General features: G+C 36.5%; 2 protein-coding genes and 1 long non-coding RNA gene across 8 annotated transcripts; 1 reads left to right on the top strand and 2 right to left on the bottom strand.

Moving 5' to 3' along the window:
- Window positions 1-1533: 1533 nt before the first annotated feature.
- On the bottom strand, window positions 1534-13793 carry LOC110937494. Its single transcript, XR_002590824.2, has 3 exons — window positions 13428-13793; window positions 2604-3094; window positions 1534-2529 (listed from the first exon to the last, which is right to left on the bottom strand). It is a non-coding gene; the product is annotated as an uncharacterized LOC110937494 (long non-coding RNA).
- On the bottom strand, window positions 4766-12460 carry LOC110937493. Of its 6 annotated transcripts, none has more exons than XM_022179916.2 (15): window positions 12385-12460; window positions 12193-12290; window positions 11435-11971; window positions 9666-9902; window positions 9051-9138; window positions 7260-7617; window positions 6965-7180; window positions 6783-6875; window positions 6555-6677; window positions 6113-6478; window positions 5847-5933; window positions 5627-5764; window positions 5419-5541; window positions 5101-5346; window positions 4766-5030 (listed from the first exon to the last, which is right to left on the bottom strand). In XM_022179916.2, exons 6-14 carry the CDS (start codon window positions 7611-7613, stop codon window positions 5104-5106), a joined length of 1743 nt encoding a protein of 580 aa, XP_022035608.1. In that variant the 5' UTR covers window positions 7614-7617; window positions 9051-9138; window positions 9666-9902; window positions 11435-11971; window positions 12193-12290; window positions 12385-12460; the 3' UTR covers window positions 4766-5030; window positions 5101-5103. The 6 variants fall into 6 exon arrangements, with proteins under 6 accessions (XP_022035608.1, XP_035844572.1, XP_022035607.1 ...); XM_035988679.1 differs by having other exon boundaries at window positions 11435-11963; XM_022179915.2 differs by having other exon boundaries at window positions 12193-12427.
- Window positions 13794-20307: 6514 nt separating the features above from the next.
- LOC110935147 (NDR1/HIN1-like protein 1) lies at window positions 20308-21252 on the top strand. Its single transcript, XM_022177690.2, has one exon. The coding sequence runs from the start codon at window positions 20512-20514 to the stop codon at window positions 21139-21141; it is 630 nt and encodes a 209-aa protein (XP_022033382.1). The 5' UTR covers window positions 20308-20511; the 3' UTR covers window positions 21142-21252.
- Window positions 21253-27998: the final 6746 nt, after the last annotated feature.

Here is a 27998-nt window from a genome sequence, read left to right as displayed (position 1 = left end):
AAACTAGCTACTATATATTAATAATCGAATTGAAATGAATAGTGATTTTAATATTATAATAATATATAGTTTTTTAAATAATTTTATTATTTTAATACTATAATAATAGTTATTTTCTTTGCTAATCCTTTTTTCTAATATTAGAGGTTGGGATAAGCTTCGTGTCAACCGGCATCGAACCAGTACCGGTATCGAAAATACCGGTACGGTTCTGTTCGGTATCAGTACATGAAGGTAAGAAACATCACTAATATAGAAAACGCCAAAAGTTGGTGCTGAATTGATATTGAAAATCTTTTGGTTCGGGAAATTCAGTGTTGCTACCCGGTACCATTTGCTAATCACTGATCACGGTTACCGTACGAACAACGGTATCGTACAATTTTTTTTTGTTGATTTTCTTTAACTTTTCTTTTTTTTCTTTTTTTAGTTTTCAGGGGTAGGGATGAGCTCGGTGCCAACCGATACAGAATCAGTACTGATACCGAAAATACCAGTTATGGTACCGGTATATGAAGGTACAAAACGGTAGTGAACCAGTACCAGGAACGCCAAAAGTCGGTACCGAATTGGTACTTAAGATCTTTCAGTTCGACAAATTTGGTACCGGTACCCAGAACAATTTGCGCATCTCTGACCACGGATTTCATACGAACAACATTGTTACCATACAACTTTTTTGGTTCATTTTCTTTCGGTTATCTTTTAGTGTTTTTTTCTACATTTTCTTTTTATTCTTGTCAGCAGTTCTATTCGCAACACGCTCGTAGTGATTTCAAAACACATGTAAAAACAGACTAAATAACAAAAGAAATTCGCTGCAACGCGGCGAACTTCTTTAAACCAGCTAGTATGCTTAATATTGTAGTGTTTTGTTTGTTTCTATTTCCTTTCAAAAAATACAAAACTATTTTATAACACTTATAAAAAAGAAGAGGTTCACATTATTGGAGCACTCATGTAGCGTTTGGTATGTCGTAATGAGAGACGAATTGGAATGAACCATTGTGAGGGAATGGAGAAAAACATATTTGATTGGTCAATGGAATGAAATCGCTCATTACACAAGGCATTCCATTCTCTCAAATTCAATCCATCCATACCCCTTGTTTTTTTGCATTCCATTCCCTCTTTCACCGTTCATTACCAACACCACAACCCGCACTACCACCCACCACCGTCGTCGCCACCCACTATCGTCACCACCCACCACCATCGTCACCCACCAGCCACTGTCGTCACCACCCACCACTATCACCACCACCACCACATACCAAACAACATAAAGTAGTGATTCATTTCATTCCCGTATGGTAACCAAACCTGACATGAAATGGTAATGATCCATTTTATTACCTCGTCCATTTCCTTTTTTCGTCCATTCCATTACCCAATACCAAAACAGACCTTTAGTGTTTTTATAAAACATTTCGGAAAGTTGTTACTAGTTAAAAGTTCTTCGGAAAGTTGTTACTAGTTAAAAGTTTTCCTTATTTTTATTTTCAAGTTCTAACTTCCAAACTAGTGGTTTCACGGACCGCCCGTTGCACGGGAAATTCCTCGCGCGATGCATTTTGGTTAAATGACCCACCCCATTGCTGAGCCTTCAACATTTCTTTCACTTTGTGAGTGTTTCTCTTCTCGGTTTCGGCTTTTTTTGCCTCACAATAAGCTACTTTTCTCTCGTTTTCATAAAGCTCTTTGAGCCGCCCAATTTCTGTTTCCAAATTCCGATGCTCGGATTTCTGTGAACTTAGATCGTTATTGTTTTTCTCGGACTTTAGAGATTCAACTTTCGCTTGTTTGGTTTTTAAAGTTTTCGACATTTCATCAGCTTGTTTTTTCTCCGATTCCGCTCTAGCTCTCTCTTTTTGAAGATCCTGTGTTAGCTTTTTCTTTTCGTTTTCAGAAAAAAAAAAAATTCCACTTAGCAAGGTTATTCATTTATGATAATATTAGAATAATAAAAGTAACACTGCCGAGCACCATAAGTACAACACAATGATAGAGAACTACTAACTGATGGTATAATATTTTAGTCCACTTTCTACTTATTCCACACCACATAAAACTACCAGTGACTAAATCTTGTGCAGGTCCATTAATCGCATACAATTGGCAACACTATAGCAGCTATAACAATTAATTTTGCAAGTATTCAGTAAAAGCAAACTCATAGCTACAAAATGCACATATTACTTATTAGTATTGTATTGCACCCTTTTTATATTTTCCTACTTTGAGCCAGTTCACAAACGTACCAAAATAACATATGTTACCAGTTATTTCATTTCCTTTTTTTGTCGATTGATTCTCAACATTTGTTACCAGTTATTTCAAGGATGTTAAAGGCGATGCTTTGTCCGGTTGCAAGAAAGGCATTTTATAACGATAGTGGTTTACCACTCAAGAACTGAACATAAATGATTCCATACATATAAGGGGGACAATCGAATTACTACGACCAAAGCACGCCTACAATAGTGAGCTGAGTGATCTTGTCGGAAGCTCTATTCGCCACGTACAATCCTAAATCCAAATTTCAAATGCAATTCAATCAGTTTCCATCAGTTTGTAGATTAAAAGAACTCAGACAAATATACCTGTGCTGGTATGAGAATCGGCTCTAAGAATGGCGCCGATGAGCTGAAAGTAATACTAAATCAAACCCTCGAAATTGATGATAGATAACCTGTTTTGCGAGACATCATAGTCTCATAGATCTGGCCTTTGATGGCCATAAGAAGAGGCCTTTGAGGATCGTTGCCGCTGTAAGCATTCAAGTCCTCCTAGGAAATCTGGTCGAGCTGAACCTGTGGCGGTAAGTGAACCCCTGCTCGAAACCGTAGCCACTGTTGCACCTCTTCTTCTCGGTGGACCTGAAGCACCTCGAAACGACCACCGCCTTCATGCTTCACCAGAGACCTGAAGCACACTGAAACGACCACTGCCATCTTGCCTCTCTCTCACCTTTACTATGTGTGCAGTATTTTGGAAATGAAGATGAGAGAGAAGTGTCACTGCTTCTTTTTTCTTCTCTCTTTTATGAATGTCTCAAGAAGTAGAACAGAAACCAACAAATTTAATATGCACCCTACACAAAGCAACAAACGCAGCATTCAATCATTAACAAAGGGAACAGTAAGACAACATAAAAAATCCAAAAAACAGTTTTCATAGTAATCGCTTATGTCGTTTATGAATTGACACACGTACACGAAACACAAACACACTACTCTATGCTGATAGAACTCAGTACTAGCAAATCAAACATCCTTTATAATCAATATAAGTAAGAATCCATACATATAGAGTTGACACTACGCCAAAATAGGGCTACGACCACACAAAAAAGAGTGACCATACGCCTTTTGTCACACTTTTTTTTTTCAACTCAAGTGTGACCAAAGGTCCAGTCATCATAGGTATCATACGGCCACATTCACGTTTAGTGGCCGTAGCAACTTTAAAGTGTGGCTAAAGGGTACCACTATCTCTTGCTGGAAATCAGACATTATGTACAATAAGTGTGGCTAAAGGGTAACAACAGCCACATGAATTTATTGTAAATGTGGTTGTTTATATTATATAGTCACTTAAAAGTTTGTTTTAGCCACATCAATTAAAAAAAATGTGGCAAAAAGAGTTGTTGTAATTAAGCATTCCATTTATTAAGTAAGACTAAATGTTTGGAACGGCCACATGAACTCACTGTAAGTGTGACCGTTTTATTATTTAGTCACTTCTGTTTACTATAACTGTGGCTAAAAAATATTTCTAGACACTAAAAAACAACTTTGTAATTTTATATGTGACTATTGTCTAACCTTTAGTCACACATAAAATTTTGTAATTTTAAGTGTGACTATTGTTTAACCTTTGATCACACATTTTTTTTTTCACATGACATATGTTATTATTCCGTCACACAAAAGTAATAAAGTGATGATAGCGTGGCTAATGTTTATGTAAAGCTACATGAAGTTTTGTGGTTCTAAGTGTGGCAATGGCTAATATTTGGTCACTTATAATTTACTTTCTCCTGACATTTGCTATCATTTCGTCACATAAAGTAAGGATAATGTGGCTAATGATTATGTAAAGCCACATAAAACTTTATGATTTTATGTGTGGCTATCATCTAACCTTTGGCCACACAAATTCATTTTGTGCATTACAGATGCTATCATTCTGTCACATAAAAAAATCAAAATAAGAATGGTGTAGCTAAAAGTTATGTAAAGCCACATGAAATTTTTTTTCTCTCTAAGTGTGGCTATTGTGTAATCTTTAGTCACACATAATATTTTTTACCCATGGCTTTTGCTAATATTTCGTCACACCAAAATAAACACAATGGCGATGGTGTGACTAATGATCAAGTAAAGCCACATGAAATTTTGTAATTTTAAATGTGACAAGTGTCTAACCTTTAGTCACACATAATCTTTTTTTACCCATGACAATTGCTAACATTTCGTCACGGCAAAATAAACAAAGTGACGATGATGTGACTAGTAATTATGTAAAGCCACATGAAAATTTGTAATTTTACTATGTGACTATTGTTTAATCTTTGGTCACACATAATTTGTTTTTACATAACGTTTACTATGATTTTGTGACACAAAAAGATAAAATGACAATGGTGTGGCTAATGTTTATGTAAAGCCACAGGAACTTTTGTGCTTTTAAGTGTGGCTTATGGCTAACCTTTAGCCACACATGTATACCCAAATAATAAAAAACAATAATAAACATGAGAAAACCTAAAACCAAATAATATTAAAATTAATAAACCAAAATTTGTGCACGATAATACCAAAAACTAAACTTCTAATCAAAAACTGTCTACAAATGTTGCAAAAGGAAATGATTGTAAACATAAAATAAGTACTAGTTTAAAGTGTTTTTCTTGTTCTTCTTGCTCCCTGTTTTTTGATGCCATCTAGCGTTGTAATACATATCTTTTGCTTTTTAGCGACTTGAGTTGTAGAGTTTTGTGTTTGAATGCTTGATAGATTTGGTATCTGAAGCAAAAAACATGAAAACAAATATCAATAGCTAGAGTAATTAATCATATATTAATAAAGAACAAACCTTTTAGCTAGTTTTGACAAGGTATTTTGGCCAAGCAACAAAAGTATTTAGTGCATCCCCAACTGTTTTGACCTCACATGATTCTACCGGTAAAAATGCTGCTTCTTTTACAACTTTATCAATAGAAACTCTATAGCAATTATCTTGTAGTGGAACTCCATGAATGCTTTGTTTTCCCGTTGACAAATGAATTGTACCATAAGCCACACAGTTGTTCATATTTATAGTATATAGAGTACACTTGATCTACAAAAAAAATATTTTATATTAACATCTTAAGGTTAAAATCAATATAAATATGTATTTCGTAACTCATACCTCTAGGACATTTGTTGAATGTGTATTATGTATATTTTCTTGTGATTCCAACTGCGATGATGTCCCAAGAAGTGAAGTCTCTTGCGTAGACAAAACATCTTTTTTTCTAGTTTTCACGTTTTCCTAAAAACATTGAATTAATTAAGTTATAGAAAATCAACAATCACACATAAAAACTATAAAAAATACGAAATTGTCAAACACTTACTGTTATCATTTCTTTTTGCACCATTTTAGAAGTGTTAGCATGAGAAGTGACTTCTGTTTGCACTACTTTACTTGATATGTTAGATGTGGTAACATTAGTATTGTCCTTTGATCCAGTACTATTGTTCATAGATTTTACCTACAATTCAAATAAATGTGTTATGAAATATCAATAATTACATGGGAAATTATAAAAAAAATAATGAAATTATCATACTTACCGTTGGTGCCATTTCTTTTTGCACTATTTTAGATGCGGTAGCATTGGCCTTATGCTTTGATCCGTCATGTTTATCCAAAGAATTTACCTACAAAATGTAACAAGGAAGCAATACAGATAATACGATTCGATAAAACAGGGAAAATTTCTAAAATTGTAATGCACGTGGTAAATTTATATAAATAGGTTGCTATTTATGGTAGCTAACAATGGTTAACATTTGAAAACTATTAAGGTATTAATTTGCTAATAAAATAAGTCACTTACTTGTGTTTGTGACATTTTGTCTGCAGATAATGAACATATTTGTAAAGTTTGTCCTTGTGCAGCCAGATGAGCTAAAACTTGATTAAGTGTGTTATTTGTTTCTGCCATCTGCATCGAAAGGGTCTTAATTTGTTCATCTTTTTTCCCACGCTCAAGTCTCTCATTATGTAGTTGAAACTCCAGTTGTGCAATTCGTTCTTTTGATGATCCTTTTGTTCGAGGACTCTGCCAATATCTACTAGAAGTCACTCCATAACCAACACCTTTTAAAAACCCACCTTTTTCTTTGCCAAATACTAATGTGAGTGCATCCGTGCCCGGATCAAGGTTCACGGATCCATCTTTAATTTGCGTTTCAGTGTCAATCTGTAGAAATTGTTAACAAATAAACATGTATTATAGTAATTAAAAATAAACCAAAAAAGTTTAAAGTTGAACTTACTATTTTATTAGCTATGTCTTTTACATCAACATTCTTGTATTCTCCGTTTTTGTTTTCCCTTGCTTTCCTCCACATTAAAGCACGAGAGGGGATCTCATCAACTGAAAGTTCGTTATTTTGTACCTTGTAATATATACAACAAAAATAACGGACACACACATCAGACATACAAACAAAAAATCATTATAAGCACAAAAAAAAAAACTTTAATTGAAGAAATGAAGTTACCAGTTTGTCTCTTAGATAAGCATACCCTCCTCGTCCCAAGTGATGATCATAAACGTATTTTGATCGTGCTGTTTTTCTCTTATTTGACACATCCTTACAACAAAATTTGTAATTATTTCATTAGAGTTTAAAATTATATTTAAAATAAAATAATGATGAACGTTAGAATAAAAGATTAAAACCTTAAACTCGTCTGATTGTGTATATGTTACAAACTTGTCCCAGTCTGTTTGCTCCACCATTGAACGATACCTCTTAGGAATTCGTGCAAGTTTCTTTGGTTTACCTAAGTTAGGTACTATGTATCCCGCATACACTTTTCTTCTAAAATTTCGAAGCAGGTCACCAAGCCGAGTCATTATAAAACGCCTACGACATGCATCAATGTCATAAAAACGCTGCAATATATAATACAAGTTGTATGTTAGTCACATGAAAATGTAAAAATACATTTATAATTAAGAGAAAAGAATTAACCGTTATTTCCTCCCACAATTTATCCTTTACTTCTGTTGGCACTGTTTTCCACGCTAAAAACCTAAATCCGACATATTCTCTTACTAGGTCTCCCAAAAAACTAGAAAATTCTGATCTATATTCCCCAGAAAACTTCTCCAATTCATCAAATGTAACTTTGTGTTTTTTTCCACCCGAGTTTGTAAATGCTGTTCGCATTTTTGGTAACCTGGTCAACCCCCTCTTCGGTGTTTTTGTTTTGTGTGCTGTCAAATCCATATCCGAGAAATCGCTTTCAGATTCAGCTGTCAAATCCCTATCCGAGAAATCGCTTTCTTCTTCAACTTCCATGATTTCTTCTTCTTCAACTTCCATGATGCTAGAAATGAGTTTGACAAAAGTTGTTATTATATACAATAAAGAGAATGAATAAATTTTCCAGAAATGAGTTTGACTCGTTCTAACCCGAACCCGTTCCGACCCGATGGGATAGTTTCAGGTACAAACACATCCCTCACTTTCAATAAACTCTTTTCATATTCAAGTTTTTTTAGAATGTTTATTACTGGTTTTCTTTATAGAGGTTTGGTTATTAGGAAATTTTTTTAAAGGTTGGAGGGATTGTTGTTGGTTTGAAGATGACATTAGTAGTTTTTATCTCAAAAGACAACTCACGGTACTTTGGCCTTATTAACTGCAGTTTGTTAATTTTACTGGTATCATGTCCAAAGATCTAAGCCCAGCTCACAAGGAAGCAGCTTTTGCACTCGCTGCGCTTATGGAAATCCCGATACAGTATACGGCAGTCAATGAACTTGGCTTTGCCTTTTATTACTGGGATACGACACAAGTTGCGTAATATATAAAATAATAAAAAGAAAAAAAATACTTACAGTCGATTAAACCGATCAAACGGAAACAAAAAACCAAAACGAAACAAAAAAAAACTGAAAATATTGAAACCGATTCGAAACGAAACTGAAAAAACAAACCAAACAGAAACAAAAAAAACAGGTCTGCATGTTAGTTTAACTGTTGTTGCACAAAAATCAGGTCATGTAGTCTGCATCTTAGTTTAACTGATATATAGACATGTATTTATTTAAGCTGCAGGTTAATACAATAACATAACTATTCAGATTCAACTGTCATTATAAAACATGATATTAAGATTCAACTATCATTAACTAATGGAGTAACGGGTCAAAATGGGTCAAGGAGCCAAAGTCTATAATCTATATATAATGCATAAACCTCATAAAACATGATATTCATATTCAACTGTCATTATAAAACACGAGTTTACGCACGGACGGGTTTCGAATCAAACCGTTTCGACGTGAACTGTTTCGATCCGTACCATTTCGAATCAAACCGCTTCAACCCGAACCGTTTCAACCCGAACCGCTTCGGCCCGAACCGTTTCGACCCGAACCGCTTCGGCCCGAACCGTTTCGACCCGAACTGGTGGTTGTGGGTGCCGGGGTGATGGACAAACGAGCATTATGAATCACTACAAATCTGAAACTAACTACAAATTTTCACCTAATTATCTAACTATAACTAAAATTGACAAAGATCGATCATAACGAATCACTACAAATCAACAATCAAACACATGAACTTCAGGACGAATGTCATATTTTTCACGAATCTGTGGAGTTTTATCAACAAAGTTTAAATCTTGAATCATTTTAAGTTTATTGTATCCACAAAAAAATGAACTTGCAGATTACTGCTTACAGGGTCTGAATAAACAACCACAAAACGCTTTTTGAATAAATGCAAAGAAAATAGGGTTCTTGCACTTACCTTAATGAGAGGAGAGATTAGATGGATTCAAAGGAGATGCTTCGTGTCTGGTTTCTTTCTCTCTTTATCGTAATGCCAAAACAAGAAGCTTGTTAAACAAAAACAGAAGAGGGGTATTAGTACGAGATCTGGGTATGAATTTTGGGAGGGGAATCCATTTAGGGTTAAAGGAAAATAGGGGGAAAACTAAAAATGAACATGTTTTAGGTTGGATACACAAGAGAAAGAGAGGGAAATTAGAATTTTTTGGGAAGTGGTGGGAAACGAAAATTAAAATTATATTTTTAGATATGATATTATTATATGCAATTATGTTTTTTAAGTAAATTTTAATTTTAATATATTAAATTCAGAAAAAAAAAAATTAAAAAAATCGGGTTAAACGAGTCATGTTCGGGTTCATATGTATGATACGATTTTCGGGTTGTGTCCGAAATTCAATAATGATCATACTAATTTAGTCCCTATTGGTCAATTTTCCTATGGTTCATGTTGTTTTTCGATAGAGATCTTTATTCCATAAAAACAACCACTGCTCTGTTAGCAAGAAGCTAAGAGAAGCTACAGACCCCAAACAAAACTGGACAGACCCAAAACAAAAACAAAGAAACAAACCAAATGCTAGGTAAAAGTCTATCCACTCGAATCTGCACTATCTTTCCATGTCTAGCCAGTGAGTTTGTTTCGCTTCACCATCCACCAAAAGGATTCAACCTTTATGTCATCGACCAAGATCGCTACTGAAGTGAACTTTTTATCGAAAATACTCTCGTTTCTGTTTCGCCAAAGCTTCCGACAAGTTAGCAAAAAAACTGCATAAATTATCTTCTCCTTTTTGCCTCCATTCCCAGGCTGCGACAATGACATATTGAAACTCAGATTTAAAAGTCATGTATAGATGAAGTGAATTATATAATGTAGCTTGGTCACGCATAACATATTGAAACTCAGATTTTTATAACGGCCTTAAAAGTCATGTTAAAAAAGATTGTGAGACTAATAGCTGCAGCAAATGCGACCTTGATTCTAGCTTATTAAAAATGCAATGACCAATTAGAAAATGCAGGTTGCAACAAAGACTAAGCTCAAATACACAAATAAATATAACACCGCGAATAAATATAACACTTTGATTCTGGCACTCCTTCGTTGAAAGTTGAAATCTTCCTTGACTTTTTGGAAACTATGCAGTTTTTGAAACTGCTTTGACCTGAACTTAATTTGATCCCTATGAAGTTAAAAAGAAAAACAATATTCAACAAAAAAGTCAACTAGTCATGTATAAAAAGGAAAATAAATATACAAGTAAGAAGTTCATATATTAATGATCATCTGATAAGCTTCACTTTTATTAAAACCACTCGTTTTTACACGTACTCATTTTTGTTAATACTCGTTTTGACCCAAATCAAACTGACACCTTTCGAAAACAACCTGTTTGTGGTTTGCATAAGAAAGAATATATGTTGATGAATATACCTGGCATGGAGGGGTCGGGTCGGGTGGCAATGGGTTCCGGTTAGGACGGGTAGTTTTAAAAAGGGGCCAGTTTAGTTCGGGTCAAAATGGGTATTGACAAAAACGAGTATGGGTCACAACGGGTTGTTTTAAAAAAATGAAGGTTTGTTGGATTTAAAATTTCATAGCACGTACAAAATATATATAATAATTGCAATTTACTAAAAAAAGTATCAATACAGAATTAATCATTTTGCTTGAAAATTGATTTGAAAAAACAAAATTAAAAGAAAACCAACAGATCAAAGTTTCTTGAGACCGCAAAGACGTCAACAGGTGGCTGGAAAAGATGATTACAGCAACAGTGCAACACCATACCTAGCTTACTCAGCTATTTTTGTTCAGTTTCGCGTCCGTAAGTCTGTTTATCTACTAAAGAGCAACGGTTTTTTAAATGTTAAGTTTCAACTGGCCTCCACACAAAACGAATGCCACATAAACAATCTGCTGATTCCTTTTAAGTAAAAACAAACGTGCCTAAAACAGTTAAATATAATAGTGCTCTTTGATCAAACGAGGCAGGATATATAGAAAAGGATAGAGAATCGCCTAAATTAAACAAAACGAATGCCACATAAACAAACAATTTGTTGATCCTTTTAAGTAAAAACAAACGCGCCTAAAATAGTTTAGATATAACAGTGCTATTTGATCAAACGGGGCAGGATTTATAAAAAGAATAATCGCCGAACCTTAATTAAACAGCAAAAAACAGAGCCTTAGTCTAGTAGGTAAAGATATCTTACTAGTAGATAAACTATAGCTATCATTTTAAACTAACAAATTTCATACACCATTAGCTGATAGTTATCAATGGAATTAAAGAGCATAAAAAGAATTTCATTCATGCAGTTAAGAGGGCTTACCTGAACTTCGTTCGTCAGAGGGTTGGTCGTCACCTAAACTCGATGTCTATCTAACTCTGGTTGCAGCCGTTCTAACCGGAAAGTGGCATTCAAGCCTGGAGCTTCTCGTCGGAGTACCAAGAGGGTCGTCGGAACCCTAAAATCCACTGCCGCCGCTGCTGTGTTGAACCAAATCCCCTCTGCCGGAATTAGATATTCCAGAAACCGTAGCTACCATCTTCGTTCAGCGATCTGCCGGAGGCCATGGCCGGCTACGTGACACTCTCTGTCTCTCTCTTTCCCTCTCTCTCCCTCATCTCTATCATCATTCTCTCACATCGTTCTCTCTCTATCTCTATTGTGTTTACCGGTTGCTTCTTCCCTTTCTCTCGCTTTCTCCAAAACGCGTGGGTTACCGATGATAACCCAACAGCGTGGCCCCCCTTTTCCACACATCTGCCACACAGGTGGCTTCTAACCTACTTCCACTGTTCCTTCAGTTTCTCTGTTAACATATATATCAAGAATTTCATACAGCCCTAAAGGAACCCTGAATCACTGAACAAACCAAATCAACTTCAGTTTTACAACCAATGTTAAATAACATCCAAGGAGATTAATTCTAAAAACTAAGAATTTATTTGCTTTCATTAAGAGCACCCCTATTCAACCACGTAACAATTTAATATGTTTGAATTCCCCCAATACGAAACCCTAGAGCGGAGTTCAAACAAAGCATATGATATGAACTGAATCATGAATAAGAAGCCAGGGTTTACCTTTTCTGGTCACAATATGAGGCGGGATCACCAGAAATTCCAATCCCTTAGCCTGCAATTAGAACCAAACCTCAAATCAGCTTCACTCGAACTCAACTCTGCAGATCGAAAACTCTTATAATCAAACAATTCGAAAACCTAGCTCATCTCCGGTACGGAGGGAACAAAAAATAACACATGAAAAAAATCTACCAAGGGTGATGCTGACTGTTAACTAAAGCTATGTCGAAATTTTGACATTTCTAAGACTATTTGCGCGTATATATTTTTCATCACATTTGCTATCATTTGCTCATACAAAAATAAACCAAGGAATGATGATGTGACGAATATGTATATAAAGCCATATAAAATCTTGTAATTTTGAGTGTGACTATTGCTTATCCTTTGGTCACAGAAAATAATATATGTAGCCATATGTATTACCTTTTAGCCACATCCTCACACAAATATTGTGGTCGTAGATTATATTTGGTCACTCTTTTTTTAGTGTGGCTACTAAAGTCTTACTTTTTTTCCCAAAGATGTCCTTTTAGCCACATCATTAAAAAATACCATGGTCGTAAATAATATTTGGCCTCACATTTTCAGTGTGGCTAATAAATGTCACATTTTTTTCTTAAAATATGGCTAAATGTTTCAAAAACATGTGTTTTTAGTCACATAAAACAATTATTGTGGCCGTAGATCACATTTGGCCACACTTTTTTTAGTGTGACTAGTAAATGTCACAGTTTTTTCTTAAAGTGTGGCTAAAGGTTTTGAGTTGTTATATAATGGTCACATGAATACTTAAAATGTGTGGCGATAAGTGCGCTAAAAGTTTTTCAAATGTTAGAAATGACCTTTAGCCACACATTTAATCAAAAGTGTGGCTGGACAGTTTGGTCATATGTGTGGCCGTAGGTGGTTTTTGACGTAGTGTGACAACTGTGTCTATGGCAACATCACATTTTCTACATAGTAAAGCCCTGTCTTCAAGACAAAAGAAGTACCCAGCGGTTTCCATCAAAATTAGACAATGTCATGCATTTGACAACTAATATTAACAGATGACACTTGAAGCAACCAACACTATGTAGACTTCACAGGTACAACAATGATTCATATTAAAATTGTGTTAGTAACAGTAATGTAAAAGAAAGACGTGTCTTGTACTAAAAAAGAAAACCGGAGGCAAAAAACCCTAGGATTAAAGCAAAGAGGCAAAACAGAATCGAAGGATAAAATGTTACCAAACATATCTCCTTCCTAATCGTCGGTACGTTCAAAACCCTAAACTATAGGTGACCAGAACGTGTTCCCTTGTTTTGACCGTCACCGCCGACCGTCCATTTGTTCTGAACGGCCATCATTTGACACCATTGATCGCCTGAAACTTAATCTACATCGTCTCCGTCATCACCTTCGAGTCATTAACCCTAGCCGCCGACTGTCTGAGGTCTCAATTGCACCACCACCGCCTTGTAATCAGATAAACGATCGTCACCATGAGCTTCACGGTTGACGCCCCAACACAGTCAGTGGAACTTCCCTGGAGTTCCCTTTTCTATGGTCGGCTCCCTCTTTCTGTACCTAGGGCGGGGACGTTTGGCCGCCGGTAACCAACTCACGACATCGGTGTCCTGCAAAGGGTTTTATATGGTGGGGTTGTATAATTTACAAAAGGGCCCTAATATTAATACATGCTAAAATCTTACTTACACATGGTGTATACGGGCCATATACTGTTATACGGCCCGTATATAATAAAATAAAACTAACAAAGTCTGTGCCTTCAGACTTTGTCAGTTTTTTTTCATTCCATACGGCCGTATAACTGTATACGGCCCATATACACCATGTGTAAATAATTTGCCTAGTCGTATACAATGGATACGAATAATTTATACGGGCCGTATACAGTTATACGGCCCGTATGAAAAGAAATTAGATTTTACCCAAAGTATTTAATGGATTTAAGGTGTCAATCACACGAGACATTTTACAGTCGTTAGGTGGTCAAAGCTTTCTAAAAGTAGAAAAAAAATAAAACTTTAACAAGTAACAAAGACTGAAAAACAAAAAAAAAAAAAACGTGTCGTATGACTGTAATAAAAAGCAAGGGTGAGGCATTTGATGAGAGTTGTAAGGAGAAGCGTTTTAATCACTTGTTTTCAACGGGGATGTAATGCAATGATTACACAGGGTGATATGAACCCAAACCAACTGCTTTGTCTTGAGTCGTCGGGAAAACTTTTCCTCAGGGGAGGGTGAGTAGTATGAGTCTGAGTCCATTATGGTTCGTGAATGTTTAAAGGTCTTAAGTGATGGACAATTGGTTTAAAGATGTAGAAGATTTTGTTGGTTTGTTTCCAAGTAGGGTTTAGAATGTTTGAAGTATTCTTGGTTCAATACCAACTCTTCTGAAAGACAAGAATACAACGTTCATGTATCACAAGGAATGACCGATCTAAGGCAGAGAACCTGATTTAGATACACAAATTCATCACCGGTTCTACAGCACAAGCACACACACAGTTTGTTGGAAGAACCCTACACGTCTTCTGCTAGTTACTCTTTTCTTCGATTTCAACAAATCTTTCAAGGTCTTAAGTGATGGACAATTGGTTAAAAGATGTAGAAGAGTTTGTGTAGAGAAGCGTTGGGATTCAAGGGTTTATGAGTAAAAGATGTTAGTTTCTTGACAATATGGTTTCTCGACAAATGAAGTATTATCTGTCCTTGCTGCCTCTTCGGTTGGTAAAAGACATAGGGTGGTTTCTAATACAGGCTCTTTGTCAGTTGTGGTTGATTTATAGAACGATCCTTGACTTGAATTTGTGGATTTCGGTTGGATCAGAAAAACTTAAAAAGAGAATCAACTAAAAAAATACAATTGATTACTCGGTCGAATAACCGGTCCGTTAAAGTTGAGCTTCCTGCTGCAACTTTCACAGTGGAACCAATGTCCTACTACTACAATCCTTCCAACGCCTAATTCCGATACAACCCTCGATGTTGATGAGTGAAAGAGTTAACATTCAGATTCAGATTCAGGAAGCAGATGTTGATGAGTGAAACAGTTAACATTCTGATTCAGATTCAGGAAGCAGATGTTTATGAGTGAAAGAGTTAACATTCTGACAATATGGTTTCTCGACAAATGAAGTATTATATGTCCTTGCTGCCTCTTCGGTTGGTAAAAGGCATAGGATGGTTTATAATACAGGCTCTTTTAGCGAAGCGTTGGGATTCAAGGGTTTATGAGTAAAAGATGGTAGTTTATTGACAGTATGGTTTCTCGACAAATGAAGTATTATCTGTCCTTGCTGCCTCTTCGGTTGCTTTATTCTCTTTAATATATTAGAACGATCCTTGTTTTGTCACGTACATGCGTTTAATTCCCAACATCATATGTTCATCATTGTTCTTGAAGATGAAGAAGAAGAAACGAGGGTTTATTCTCATTAATCTATTAGAACGATCCTTGACTTGAATTTGTGGATTTCGGTTGGATCAGAAAAACTTAACAAGAGAATCAACTAAAAAAATACAATTGATTACTCGGTCGAATAACCGGTCCGTTAAAGTTGAGCTTCCTGGTGCAACTTTCACAGTGGTACCAATGTCCTACTACTACAATCCTTCCAACGCCTGATTCCGATACAACCCTTGATGTTGAAACCGGTTTTACCTCATGAAAAGGAAAGAGTTAACATTCTGATTCAGATTCAGGAAGCAGATGTTTATTAATGTTTGAGAAACTAACAAGGTAAACCTGAATTTTCAAAATTTTTACCATGCGTATACGGGTCGTATACCTTTTATACGACCGTATACGACTGGTAAAAAATATATTTACCGATCCGTACCGGTGATTGTTTATCCATACTATTCTTCATAGCCATATTCCCACTCACAAGTTGTTGATACTGAGCTTCCTGATACATATCGTTCGTAAGAAACTTTTCGTGCACTGAACCTTCAGTTGTGTACTCTTCAATCTTCTTGAGTATTTTTCTAACTTTATGCTTGCATCCACCACAGTGAATATTAACTTTGAGTGAAAGAGTTTGGAAACTGGACGGTAAAACCGAAGTAACTGTTGGAATTTGTGGATTTCGGTTGGTTCAGAAACTTAACAAGAGAAGCAACTAAAAAAATACAATTGATATCTCTTCATGTTACGTAGAATGTTCTAGAAATTGAAGGAAAAGGAAAAGATTTGTTCAAATCAAATTCAACAGAGATAACTTAATACAATCGGTCAAATCACACACTATATAAAGATTACAGAGGTTTTTACCATATGTATACGGGCCGTATACGGTTTATATGGCCGTATACTCTCGGTAAAATTTTTTTTTACCGATCGTATACAATGTATACGAACGATGTATACGGGTCGTATATTGTTATACGGCCCGTATAGTATTGGTAAAAAATGGTAAAAATTGGTTTATTCTCTTTAATCTATTAGAACGATCGTTGTTTTGAGAACTTAATTCTGATTTAAACAATGGAATTTGTGGATCAACAGAAATAACTGAAAATAACTCGCCATTCTCTTGCACCTGTGTCCGTCACGTGATAGAAGACGTGTCGGGTTCTGCTAGAAGAGTATAAGTATTCTTGGTTCAATACAAACTCTTCTGAAAGACAAGAATACAACGTTCATGTATCACAAGGAATGACCGATCTAAGGCAGAGAACCTGATTTAGATATATAAATTCATCTGTTCATCATTGTGTGAGATTAGCCAAACGAGGATGAAAGATACTCAAACCATTTGATCCCGTTGTTGCAAACTCCTTTAATGTGAGATTCTTCAAGTTTGCACATTTTGAGAAAATACCAATGTGTTTGTCAGCTTCGTCAACACACAAAGTGACATAATGACGTGGAAAAACAAGGACCAGATGTCGATTGTTGAAAGTTTGAACTGATTATTTGTTATCAGGTGAGTTCCAAGCATTTTATCGTGTGTTGTAATTTTAATGAAGCAATGAAGATTGAATATGCATTAGGGTTTTTTCTCTTCCGGTTACCAGGCCTATCATTTCCGTCTACGTTTGGTTTCCTCAACGAAGAACCATCAGCCATTATCTGCCCTTTTTCCTTTGGTTTCTGGTTGATTTTGAGGGTGAGGGTTTTGCATTGATTCCTACGCTCCAATCATCTGCTTCCTGAACTGAATCTGAAAGTTAACTAGACCCCTCAAGTTGTCATTCGTAACAACTAAGCGTCTGGAGAAGAGTATGTTGATATAGGAGAGTTGAACCCGACACGTCTTCTGTGATGATTCGAAAAATTCCGAATAACTAGCAGAACCCGATCCACTTACATTCGAATAACGCTGAGAATCCACAACGCTTATGGCCAGATTCTTTCCTTCAATCTTGGCAAAATCAATGTCTGCTTGTTTTATTATCACGAAAGTACTGAACAACCGAGATAGACACAATAACAACGATCTATTTGCTTCGTCCACTAGAACTAATTGTGTATGCATTCTTTTGGTAGTTAACAACGCTAATTAGAAAAAAAATCTGTAAAATTAATCATATCGATTGCTATAACAGGATGGATGTGACACACACAGATAGATAAGCTGTCACAGTTGTCAAGAATGTTTGTCGGGTTTCCAATGCTCACACAGGGTGATAAACAACGCTGATATGAACATATGTGTTTCGAAATAGGCTTTGTTCTTGGTTTAATGAAGTTACACGTAACATCTACTTATATTCAGATTTAAACAATGCCGGCCTCAACTGAGATAACGGACATCCATCAAGCTCAAAAAGAAAACTTGTGTTTCCCATACTCACAAAAGATTGCGGTTTGTATTTCGCATAGCCACCGTTTCCGTAGTAAAAAACGGTTGCGGTTTGTATTTCGCATAGCCACCGTTTCCGTGGTAAAAAAACGGTTGGGTTTGCAAATTCAATCTTCAATACTTCATTAAAATACCACTAGTAGAAGAACCCGACACGTCTTCATGTTACGGAGAATGTTCTAGATATTGAAGGAAAAGGAAAAGATTTGTTGAAATCGAATTTGACAATTATGACAGCTTATTAAAGGTAGCAACCACCTCCAATCATTTCCTGGTCAAATCACACAGTATAAAGTTTAAAGTATCGTGTGTTATAGTTTGGAAAGATGACCGAACAAAGATCTGAATAACAAACTGTGGAGAACTTGTTTGTGTCGGGTTCTTCTGCTAGTTACTTGATCAACGGACTGATCGGTAACGTTACTCTACTTGTGCTCCGATTTAAGCGGCATGTTCCGATCAACGTTGTTTAAAGGTGATGAACATGGTTTTCGTAACCGGTTCAGACCGGCTGGTTCAACCGGTCCAACCGGGGTTCGGTCCCTCAGCAAATATCACAAAAACATGTGTATTGTCACCAAAAGTCAAAACATGAACATATCATAAGTGTTGTGTTTGATTTTATAAAGAGTTTTTCTGTGATGATTCGAAACATTCCGAATAACTAGCAGAACCCGATCCACTTACATTCGAATAACGCTGAGAATCCACAACGCTTATGGCCAGATTCTTTCCTTCAATCTTGGCAAAACAAATGTCTGCTTGTTTTATTTGCTTCGTCCACTAGAACTATTTGTGTATGCATTCTTTTGGTAGTTAACAACGCTAATTAGAAGAGTTCGGAGATAAGGTTTTTCTTTGAGAGAGAATGGAACAGATTTGTGGTTTGATTTTATGAAGAGTTTAGAAACCCTAGAATGATGGTGTTTTTACGGGAAAAAACGTGATAATTGAAACCCTAGAATGATGGTAGTTTTACGGGAAAAAATGTGATAATTGAAAAACATCAATCTATACGGCCCGTATACAGTTATACGGCCCGTATACATTTGGTAAACATCAAAAACCTCAGAAATAAATCCATTGAGCCGTATACTTTTTATAAATTGTATACACTTGTATACGACTCGTATAACTATATACGGGCCGTATATAATAAAACAAAAAAAAACATTCTCTGCGCATTTTCCTTTTCAAAAACATTCTATACGGGCCGTATATTTTGTATACGGCCCGTATACACTAGGGATGTGAAAATAAGATCTAGGGGGTGTGGGAATAAGGGGGCCTTTACAAAAATAACTTTTTATTCATTCGTTTATTAATATATAGGTAAATGCTAAGATTGGGCTATTATATATTTAGTCCGTTAGTCGTCATACACCTGATCGGCTGAGCCCATTATAACTAAGCAGCAGCCCAGAAGTAACTCAACAGAATCAGCTCGGTAAATAAGTCCAGCAACCCAGCAGTATAAAGCCCAACAACTAGAGCTGCACAAAATCAGCCGTTAATTAACCGTAACCGGTTATTAACCGAAACCAAATCAGTTAAAGTAAAAAATTCAAATTAACCAATATAACTAGTTAACCAAACCGGTTATTAAAATTAACTGATTTGTGCACCTCTACCAACAAGAATAAGCTATACTGATAAAAACATAAACATCATATAGAATACAAACAAATTATGAAATTGAGTTCATAGGTTGAGAGTTGATTACAAAGTCCATTTTCCTACAAAGTGTAAAAAGTCATAAAACACCATAATGTCAAACATAAAACACACTCAAAACCCACAAATAACAAAATGAAGATTATTAAAATGTCATATTTGTGAGTTTTGTGTTGTGTTTTGGATGATAAGGCTTTGATTATCGAATGACTAACATTAGTGTGTTTTACATTGATTATCATGTTGTGTTTTACATTTCATGGTTCTACGATGATGTGTTTAAAGTTTTTTTGAACTATTAGAGTTTGAATATTGTGTTTTAGTGATCATCACTATGTTATTTATGGGTTTTGATTAGGGTTTGGATATTATGTTTTAGTGATATCGACTATGTTATTTATGGTTTTGAGTGTGTTTTATGGCTGAAATTGTGGTGTTTTATGACTTTGTACACTTTGTAGGAAAAGTGAACTTTGTAGCCAAACCCCACCCCAAATTCATATATTTTAACCATATATCATTTCACACTAACATAACTAATATAGTGAGTTAATATTCATATCCCCTCTCTACATAAATATATTCAGGGAGAGATAGAGTGAAGATAGGATTTGGGGTTGTAACTTAATTTATTGTGTTTCACTTCCACAACCAACTAAAACTTGATGTCATTCTTTTACACTTGTCCTACATATTTCAACCTTCTTCTCTTACTTGTTTGCCACGAATGCAACTTCCCACCTCTTCACCTCCTAATCGATAATATCCGAAGAAACATATCTAGAACTCTTTTCAACATATACGAACCGACACAAGCACTAACATGGTGAACGGCGACAAGCACACTTCTGGTACCGTAATAGTCGATCACAACCACAACAAAACATCTTACTATTCCCCTAAAAACATCCGCGGCATAATATGCGCCACCATCGTTGTCATCCTCATCCTCGTAGGCATAACAGCCCTCATACTATGGCTACTTTACCGTCCACACAACCCTCGGTTTACCGTCGTCGGTGCGGCAGTCTACGGCCTCAACACTTCCTCTCCTCCCGTCATCACAGCCATACAGTTAACCTTCATCACAAGAAACCCTAACAATCGTGTTTCCATTTACTATGATCACCTACTGGCTTTTGTTTATTACCAAACTCAGCCCATCACTCCACCGTTGATACTGCCACCTCTGCACCATGAAACGGACAGCACGGTGGCGGTTTCACCGGTATGGCCGGTGTCTCCGGTGGTGTTTAATGGGTTGGTGACGGATGAGGCTGGGGTGGTGAGTTTGCGGCTGGTTTTGACCGGAAGATTGAGGTGGAAGGCTGGAGGGATAAAGACCGGTCGGAAAGGAGTGTATGTGGGGTGTGATGTGTTGGTTGCGTTGAAGTCGGGAGTGCTGGGTCTGGTTCCTTTGGTTGGACCTTCTGTGTGTAAAGTTGATATATGAAATATGTATTTAAGAGTCTTGTTTTTGGTAACTTGTTAAGTTCTTTTTTTTCCCTTCATTTTACTTTTGATTTCAATGCAAAATCTCATGTAATTAGCTCATTGTTAAGTTTTGGTTTAATTTGGTCTTCCAATACTAGAAACGGTGATAAGAGCAGTTTTCATCATTTAATTCACACATTATACAATAACTTAACTTCAAAGAAAAAGTCGGTGGAATCCTCACCGGCTTTGCCTCCTCCATACTTTTACATTATGCAATTTTAGCTCTTTGATTTTGGTACCTTCAAAGTTTCATAAAATGACAAATTTAGTCCCTAAACTACTACTCCATTTTACAAATAGTTTGCTTTTGACACCCCAATTTTGTCGTAGTTTCCTTTTCAGCCCCAACTTTGTTATAGTTTCCTTCTTACCTCAAAACTTTATCAAATTTTATCTTTACTCTTTCTTAGCCCTTAAGTTTAGGAAATACAATTTTTAACCACTTAACTTTTTATGAACTTTGTAAATGCCACTTTGACCCCCTCGAGAGTTTTTGGCTTGAAGATATAAATTCGAGTTAGTCGGGTCGCGTATAATACGTTATGATTGTACGATATAAATTCGATTTACGTTACGTTTTGATCCAATCACAATGCAACTATAGGATACATTGAGTTCAATCGGATACGTCAAAACGGACGTTTTCATATGGTTAACACATCACATAACGCTTGGACTAATCCGTTCGATATTTGTGAAGTACTCGCGCTGCAATGCGCGGGTTTTATTACCGGTAAATATGAAAAATAGGTCCCTAAAGCCTTTGGGTATAATTTAACCTATCTTAATTTCACCTAAGTGTCACATCAACCTTTTTTACCCATTTTACTAGGGCTGGCAATTTTACACGAATAAACGACACGAACCTACACGAAGTTAACAGGTATCGTGTATGGCCTTAACAGGTATCGTGTACCAAACAGGTAGGCACGAGATTACCTGTTAATTTTCGTGTATAAACATGTTAAATACCTGTTTACCTGTTAATACTCGTTAGTACACGATAATAAATTAAATTAAATAAAACTCATCAGTCATGTGCATGTGCGTGTGGGTTCCTTAATTCCTTTCTATTTTCATTCCCCATTCAATTCAAAAAAAAAATAAAAAATAAATAAATAAAACCCTAAACTCCCTCTGTAACTCTTAGATCACATGTCATGTTCGTGTTTTTGTTCGTGTGAACATGTATTAGCAGGTAATTTTCGTGTATAACAGTCGAACAATCGTGTTAACAGGTATTAACAGGTAATTTTCATGTATATCGTGTCGTGTTCGTGTTTGAAAAAAAGGACACGATAAGTTATCGTGTCGTGTTCGTGTATGGGATTCATTTATCGTGTCTTATCATGTACGGGTATACACGATATGCCAGCCCTACATTTTACTTTGCCTCACTCCAAGAAAATGGTTTAATCTCATTAACTTCATCCAACCCTATCTTTTAATGGTTTTTGATCTAAAAAAGAAAAGAATAATTAATTCAATCCATTTAACATTGGATTAATATGTTAACGCATAACCCATTTAATGCCCTTTAACACAAGAAGGGAGTGGTTTATAATGTTAGTTAACATCCCATGTCACTGTTAACACTCTAAATGTTAAAGTACACCCCATGGTCTAAGAGAATGTAAACGTAATTGTTATTTTTTTGGGATTTTTATATATTTTTCTTTGCTAAACAACTTTAATATATATTTACCTAACTTCTAAAATCAATTACATATTTCCTCTTTTCTTAAGAAATTGCCTTTTTACCCTTTTGTAATTCTTAATTTTAAAATAAAAAACGTTTGAGGCTTCCTTCTCCATTCGCATCTGGTTAATAAGATTATAGAAAAAGATAAATTTGCAAAACGTTTATAACGGGACACGTTAGCTGAGCCTTCAACCCTAGTCCCATTAGGTTGAGGCAGATGACCCCTCCAGTCTTGGTCAAAGACGAAGGAAAAGGAGGCAAAGAAACAGATGAGAACGGTAGCTGACATGAAAGAAAAAGAGGGCAATGTTGACAAAATTCATGTGGCCTCATTGATATCAGAGAGAAACATATGCTTGTGTGTGGCATTTTTTTAAATTTTATTTGAAAGATCCACATTAGAAATTAGAAAATAAAGAAAAATGCCCGGATAGTCTCTGTGGTTTGCTCCGTTTTCACATATAGTCCATACATTTCTAAAATTACAGCTAGCTATAGTCCCCAACTGTTGTACATACGTTCTCGGATAGTCCGTAAAGCGGATGAAGGTTAGTTTTTAGAAGGTATGATCCTAGGGGATTATACCCTTCATTATTACGATCACGTAGTCACGTTCGGATCAAACATTGGCTTGACCATAATGGTCATAACCGAAAGTCAAACTGTTTGACTTTCGGCTAATAACTAGCCTAAGAATGAAAAAGACTGAGATGGAATACTTACTAGTGATCCAAGGTGAAGTCTTGAACTCAAGGAAGCTCCCAAAATGATCAGGAACCTCTAAAGTAGAAGATAGAAGAGAAGATTGGAAATGAGCAAGTTGAAAGTGAATTTAAGCTTGCTATTTATAGTTGTTTGGATTAAACAAGATGATGCCAAGTGTTAGGAGGGTTCTTAGGATCATTACACATGCCTAATGATGTGTTATAACTAGAGAAAGTGTGGCTAAATTGAAGCTAGGTGTCACCTTGTGCTCAAAAGCCTTGGAGGCCAAGCATAATTTGCCAGAGCCACCCTTTACGTACTGTAAGGGTTGACCGCATACGGTCCATAAGGACCTGCAGCGCACAAAGAAATTCCAACAAGCTTACGGTCCGTAAGCCAAAGAGCTTGTGGTCCGTAAAGGAACTTCAGAACAAAATTTTGCGGTTTTTACACTTTAAGTCCTTGGACTTTACATCTTTGGCCATTTGAGACATTTAGTCTCTCTCCTTTCTCGTAGTTGAGATTAGTCGGTGATCCGGTGCGCGTTTTAGTTAACGTATGACAATAATTTTCTCTCCTTCCCAGAATCGAGATTAGTTGGAAATACGAAAACACGTTTCAATGAACGTAGAATATAATTCCTTACTCCTTCCACATAGTCGGGAATAAATTGGAGGATTTATTATGTATCGTTACATAGTTGAACGATCATTTCCCTTTCCTCAGTTGGAAATTCGGGACACGTGTTGCCTCACTAGGGGTGTGAATTTCTGACACGACCCGAAAACCCGACACGAACCTAACACGAAATTCACGGGTTTAGATTTAGTCTAAATGGGTTTGGGTTAGTTTCAGGTTGAACCCGCGAACCCGTTTAGGTTAACGGGTCAGGTTCGGATCAACCTGGTCGGATTGGCGGGTTGACCCGTTTAACACATTTATACTATATTATATTTTTTTACAATATATTTTATGTCATAAATTAAATGGAGTCCGTATTTTATGCCATGATTATAATTTAAAAAGAGAAATTAACATAGATTTTATAAATTATATATGATATTATTATATACATTTGTGTTTTTTAAGTAAATTTTAATTTTAATATATTAATTTTAGAAAAAATAAAAAAAATCGGATTGAACATGTCGTGTTTGGGTCAACCCACAAAACTTCGGGTCGTGTTCGGGTTCTTATGTATGATACGATTTTCGGGTTCGGGTCGGGTTGAACCCGTCAACCCGCGAACACGACCCATTTAGCACCCCTATGCCTCACAATTGGATGAAAATTTGCGGGTGTTACATCCTCACCCACTTAAAGGAAATCTCGTCCTCGAGATTTGTTTAAAGTAATACGGTTAGTTCCGTTTCATATTAGATTTCAATCTCTCAAGTGTATTCTGGGCCATAATGGGAATCCCATTTCACTTCGACGAGGGAAACTTATTTTTTACGTAGCTTCAAATTTCATGGTCCTTAACAGACAAGGTTTTTTAATAAACCTTAAGCTCACGTTTAAACCTCATGGTGAAACATGACAAGTGCTATTAACTAAGCACCTTTCAGATTAGAGATATGGAATACACCATGGATTCCACTCAACTCTATTAGTAGCTTAAATCTAGAAGCTATTGAACTGACACAGTCTGTTATCTTGAATGGTCAATATATCTAGGGCTCAGTTGCCCTAATTCAGTAATATATTATCTTCGAGATTTTCGCCTTTTATAACTTTTCTCTTCTGTCCATCATGGGCAGTCTTGAGCATATCTCAGATTTGTAAGATTCTTTTTAGTTGTTTCATGGACAATATATGGTCCAGAAAGTTGGTGTCTACCAACTTTAGCCCAACAGACGGGTGTTCTACACTTTTTTGTGTATCATGCATGCACGTAGCATGTTCTCCAGAGTTTGGAGGGTACGCTCACTCTACTCATCAGTCTGGACAATAAGCCGTACTAAAATTTAAGAGTGTACTAAGCGCCTTGCTGGAAATTTTCCCATAAATAAGAGTATATTTAGTATCTCAATCTGATACTATAGACAACGGAACTCCATAAGGAGACTCGATGTTGTCTTTATATAGCTTAACTTGTCGGAATTCTAAGTTTTCCTTAATTGACAAGAAGCGCCGACTTAGTCAGTCTGTCGACTATAATTCACATCGCGTGATTGCCCCGATAGATCCTAGATATCTTGGAAATTTGATCCATTGTTATCTATAACAACCTTAAACCGACACCCTCGTAATATTTTCCGACACCCAAAAAATATTTAAAATATCCCAATATGTCCCTAAAAGCACCCCATACGCGAAAACGGACCCCGAATACCTTAAATATTAATAAAAGTAATTAAAAATAATGTTTTTGGGTTTGTCGCGGGCCGCGTAAACCACTTAAGGGTCTTACGTTGGCCGCTAGAGATCAAGAACGCGACAGAACCCTGTGCTGACATGTGTCACCTGCGTGTTGAACCTATTGGATGACCCGGACATGCTACGTTGTTGACCAGCGTTGACGCGGGCCGCGTAGCCCTATGTTAACATTTACGCAGGCCGCGTAAAAGTCAAAGTGAAGCCCTATATAAAGGAGGCATCGGCCTTCAGTTCCGATCGCTCAAATCTTTCTTTCTTTCTCTCAATTTCACGTAGTATACATTATACACGGGTATTATATCCCCCTAAAAAGCGAGGTTCTGCTCCGATGTAAATATCATAACCCCTGGAGACGTATTAGATACTCTGCCCGAATGATCTAGGGTTCCGTAACGACTGTCGAGGTTCTGCCCGACGTAGTCGTTGGAATGTCGTCTCGGGGAGGGTATTACTAATGTTAAAATGTGTTATTATACTAACACGTGTGCATTTGTGTAATTGATAGATTATCACCAGGAAACCCTAAAGGATAATCTAACACAGCAATGTGAGTTTATCTGTTTTTTTGTAAACCTTTTGTTAACTGTTTTTACAATACCTCACATGAATAATTATATATTAAGCAGTTGTTGAGTATTTGTAAGAATACAATTATCGTGGGCATGTTGGGGTTTTGTATACAAAATTTGTTACCACCTGGTCAAGGAGTAACATTTCCACAAGTCGGGTCTGACAGTACCTCGGGTGATAATTGGTATAACTTGGAAACAAATGTAATTGCGAGACCGCCCTCAATACTGTACAATGGTTTTTAGTAAAACTTGATTAAACTGGGATTCACTCACCAGTATTTCCCACTGACAAAATGTTTTTAAAACGCGTTTCAGGTAACAAAATGTGAAAGCCAAATAGAAGCCAGCTGGACAACACTGAAGGCTTGGAAAAGCGGCAATAAAGTTACCTAAAAATAAATAGATGTTTTATTAAATAAAATAGGGTGTATCCCTATGAAAATGTGTGTACTAAAAACTTGGGTTTTATCCCATGTGTTTATTATTATGAAAGTGCGGTATTTTACTCTGATAAAATATTTCCTAACTACGGTCCTGATGAAAATTCCGCTGCCAAATTAGACAATAACAAGATACCACCAGAACTGGCCGCGGCCGCCCGTTCCCAGGTTTGTACCAGGGGATGGGGGGTTGCGACAGAAGTGGTATCAGAGCTAAGCCACTGATTCAGCCACAGAAGTGTTTTGCTGACACCAAAATTCAAAGTGTTAGGAAATAAATTACGAAAATACGTGCATAATTGTATTTATTGGTTGTGTGTTATCTTACTATTTGTTAGTTTTCAGTATGAGCGACCAAGGACCATCTGACGCGTACCGTCAATTGTCTGGTTCGCCTAGAAGCGAAGGTGCCTCTTCTCAGCCTGCCCTCTCGGGGTACTCTGCTGATACAGAAGAAGGAATATTCGTATTAAGGCTCAATCTGAAGAGCCATTTCCTCAGAAAAAGAGGGGATGGTTCAGTAGGGGAGCACACGAGCGTAGAAAGCGTATGAAAAAGTTACAAGACCAAAGAGCACTAGCCGCAGCTAAAAGAGAAACCGATGCTTATGCCCATGATATGCTTAATAGGGGTATAGCCAATATCCACATCTTAGCAACCACTGCAGCTGACCCAAACCTGGAGCAAATGTTAGCACCACAGCCACAACCACCAATTCCTGACCAACCAATGGAGATAGAAAACCCTGAAAACCAAGTCGAAATGCATGATTTCAATCCAGAAGAAATACCTACGGTACCTGCACCAAATCCCCTAGACCCAAATTACGACCCATGGTGGGACGACAACAGGGACTATGTGCAACATTACCCCATCCATGAAGATTTGCCCATGCCAAATCTAGGAGCCTACCCAGGGTTAGATCCTCTAGATCCCTGTTACGAGGAATCATAGTGCCCTCCAACATATAGTGGCACAAGGAATCATAGATGCGATGCCATTTATGAACCAAAAT

This window comes from Helianthus annuus, chromosome 4 (assembly GCF_002127325.2).
Source record: "Helianthus annuus cultivar XRQ/B chromosome 4, HanXRQr2.0-SUNRISE, whole genome shotgun sequence".
NCBI lineage: Eukaryota > Viridiplantae > Streptophyta > Magnoliopsida > Asterales > Asteraceae > Helianthus > Helianthus annuus.
The sequence above is the reverse complement of the archived record's forward strand: the minus strand, read 5'-3'. Positions and strand labels throughout refer to the sequence as shown.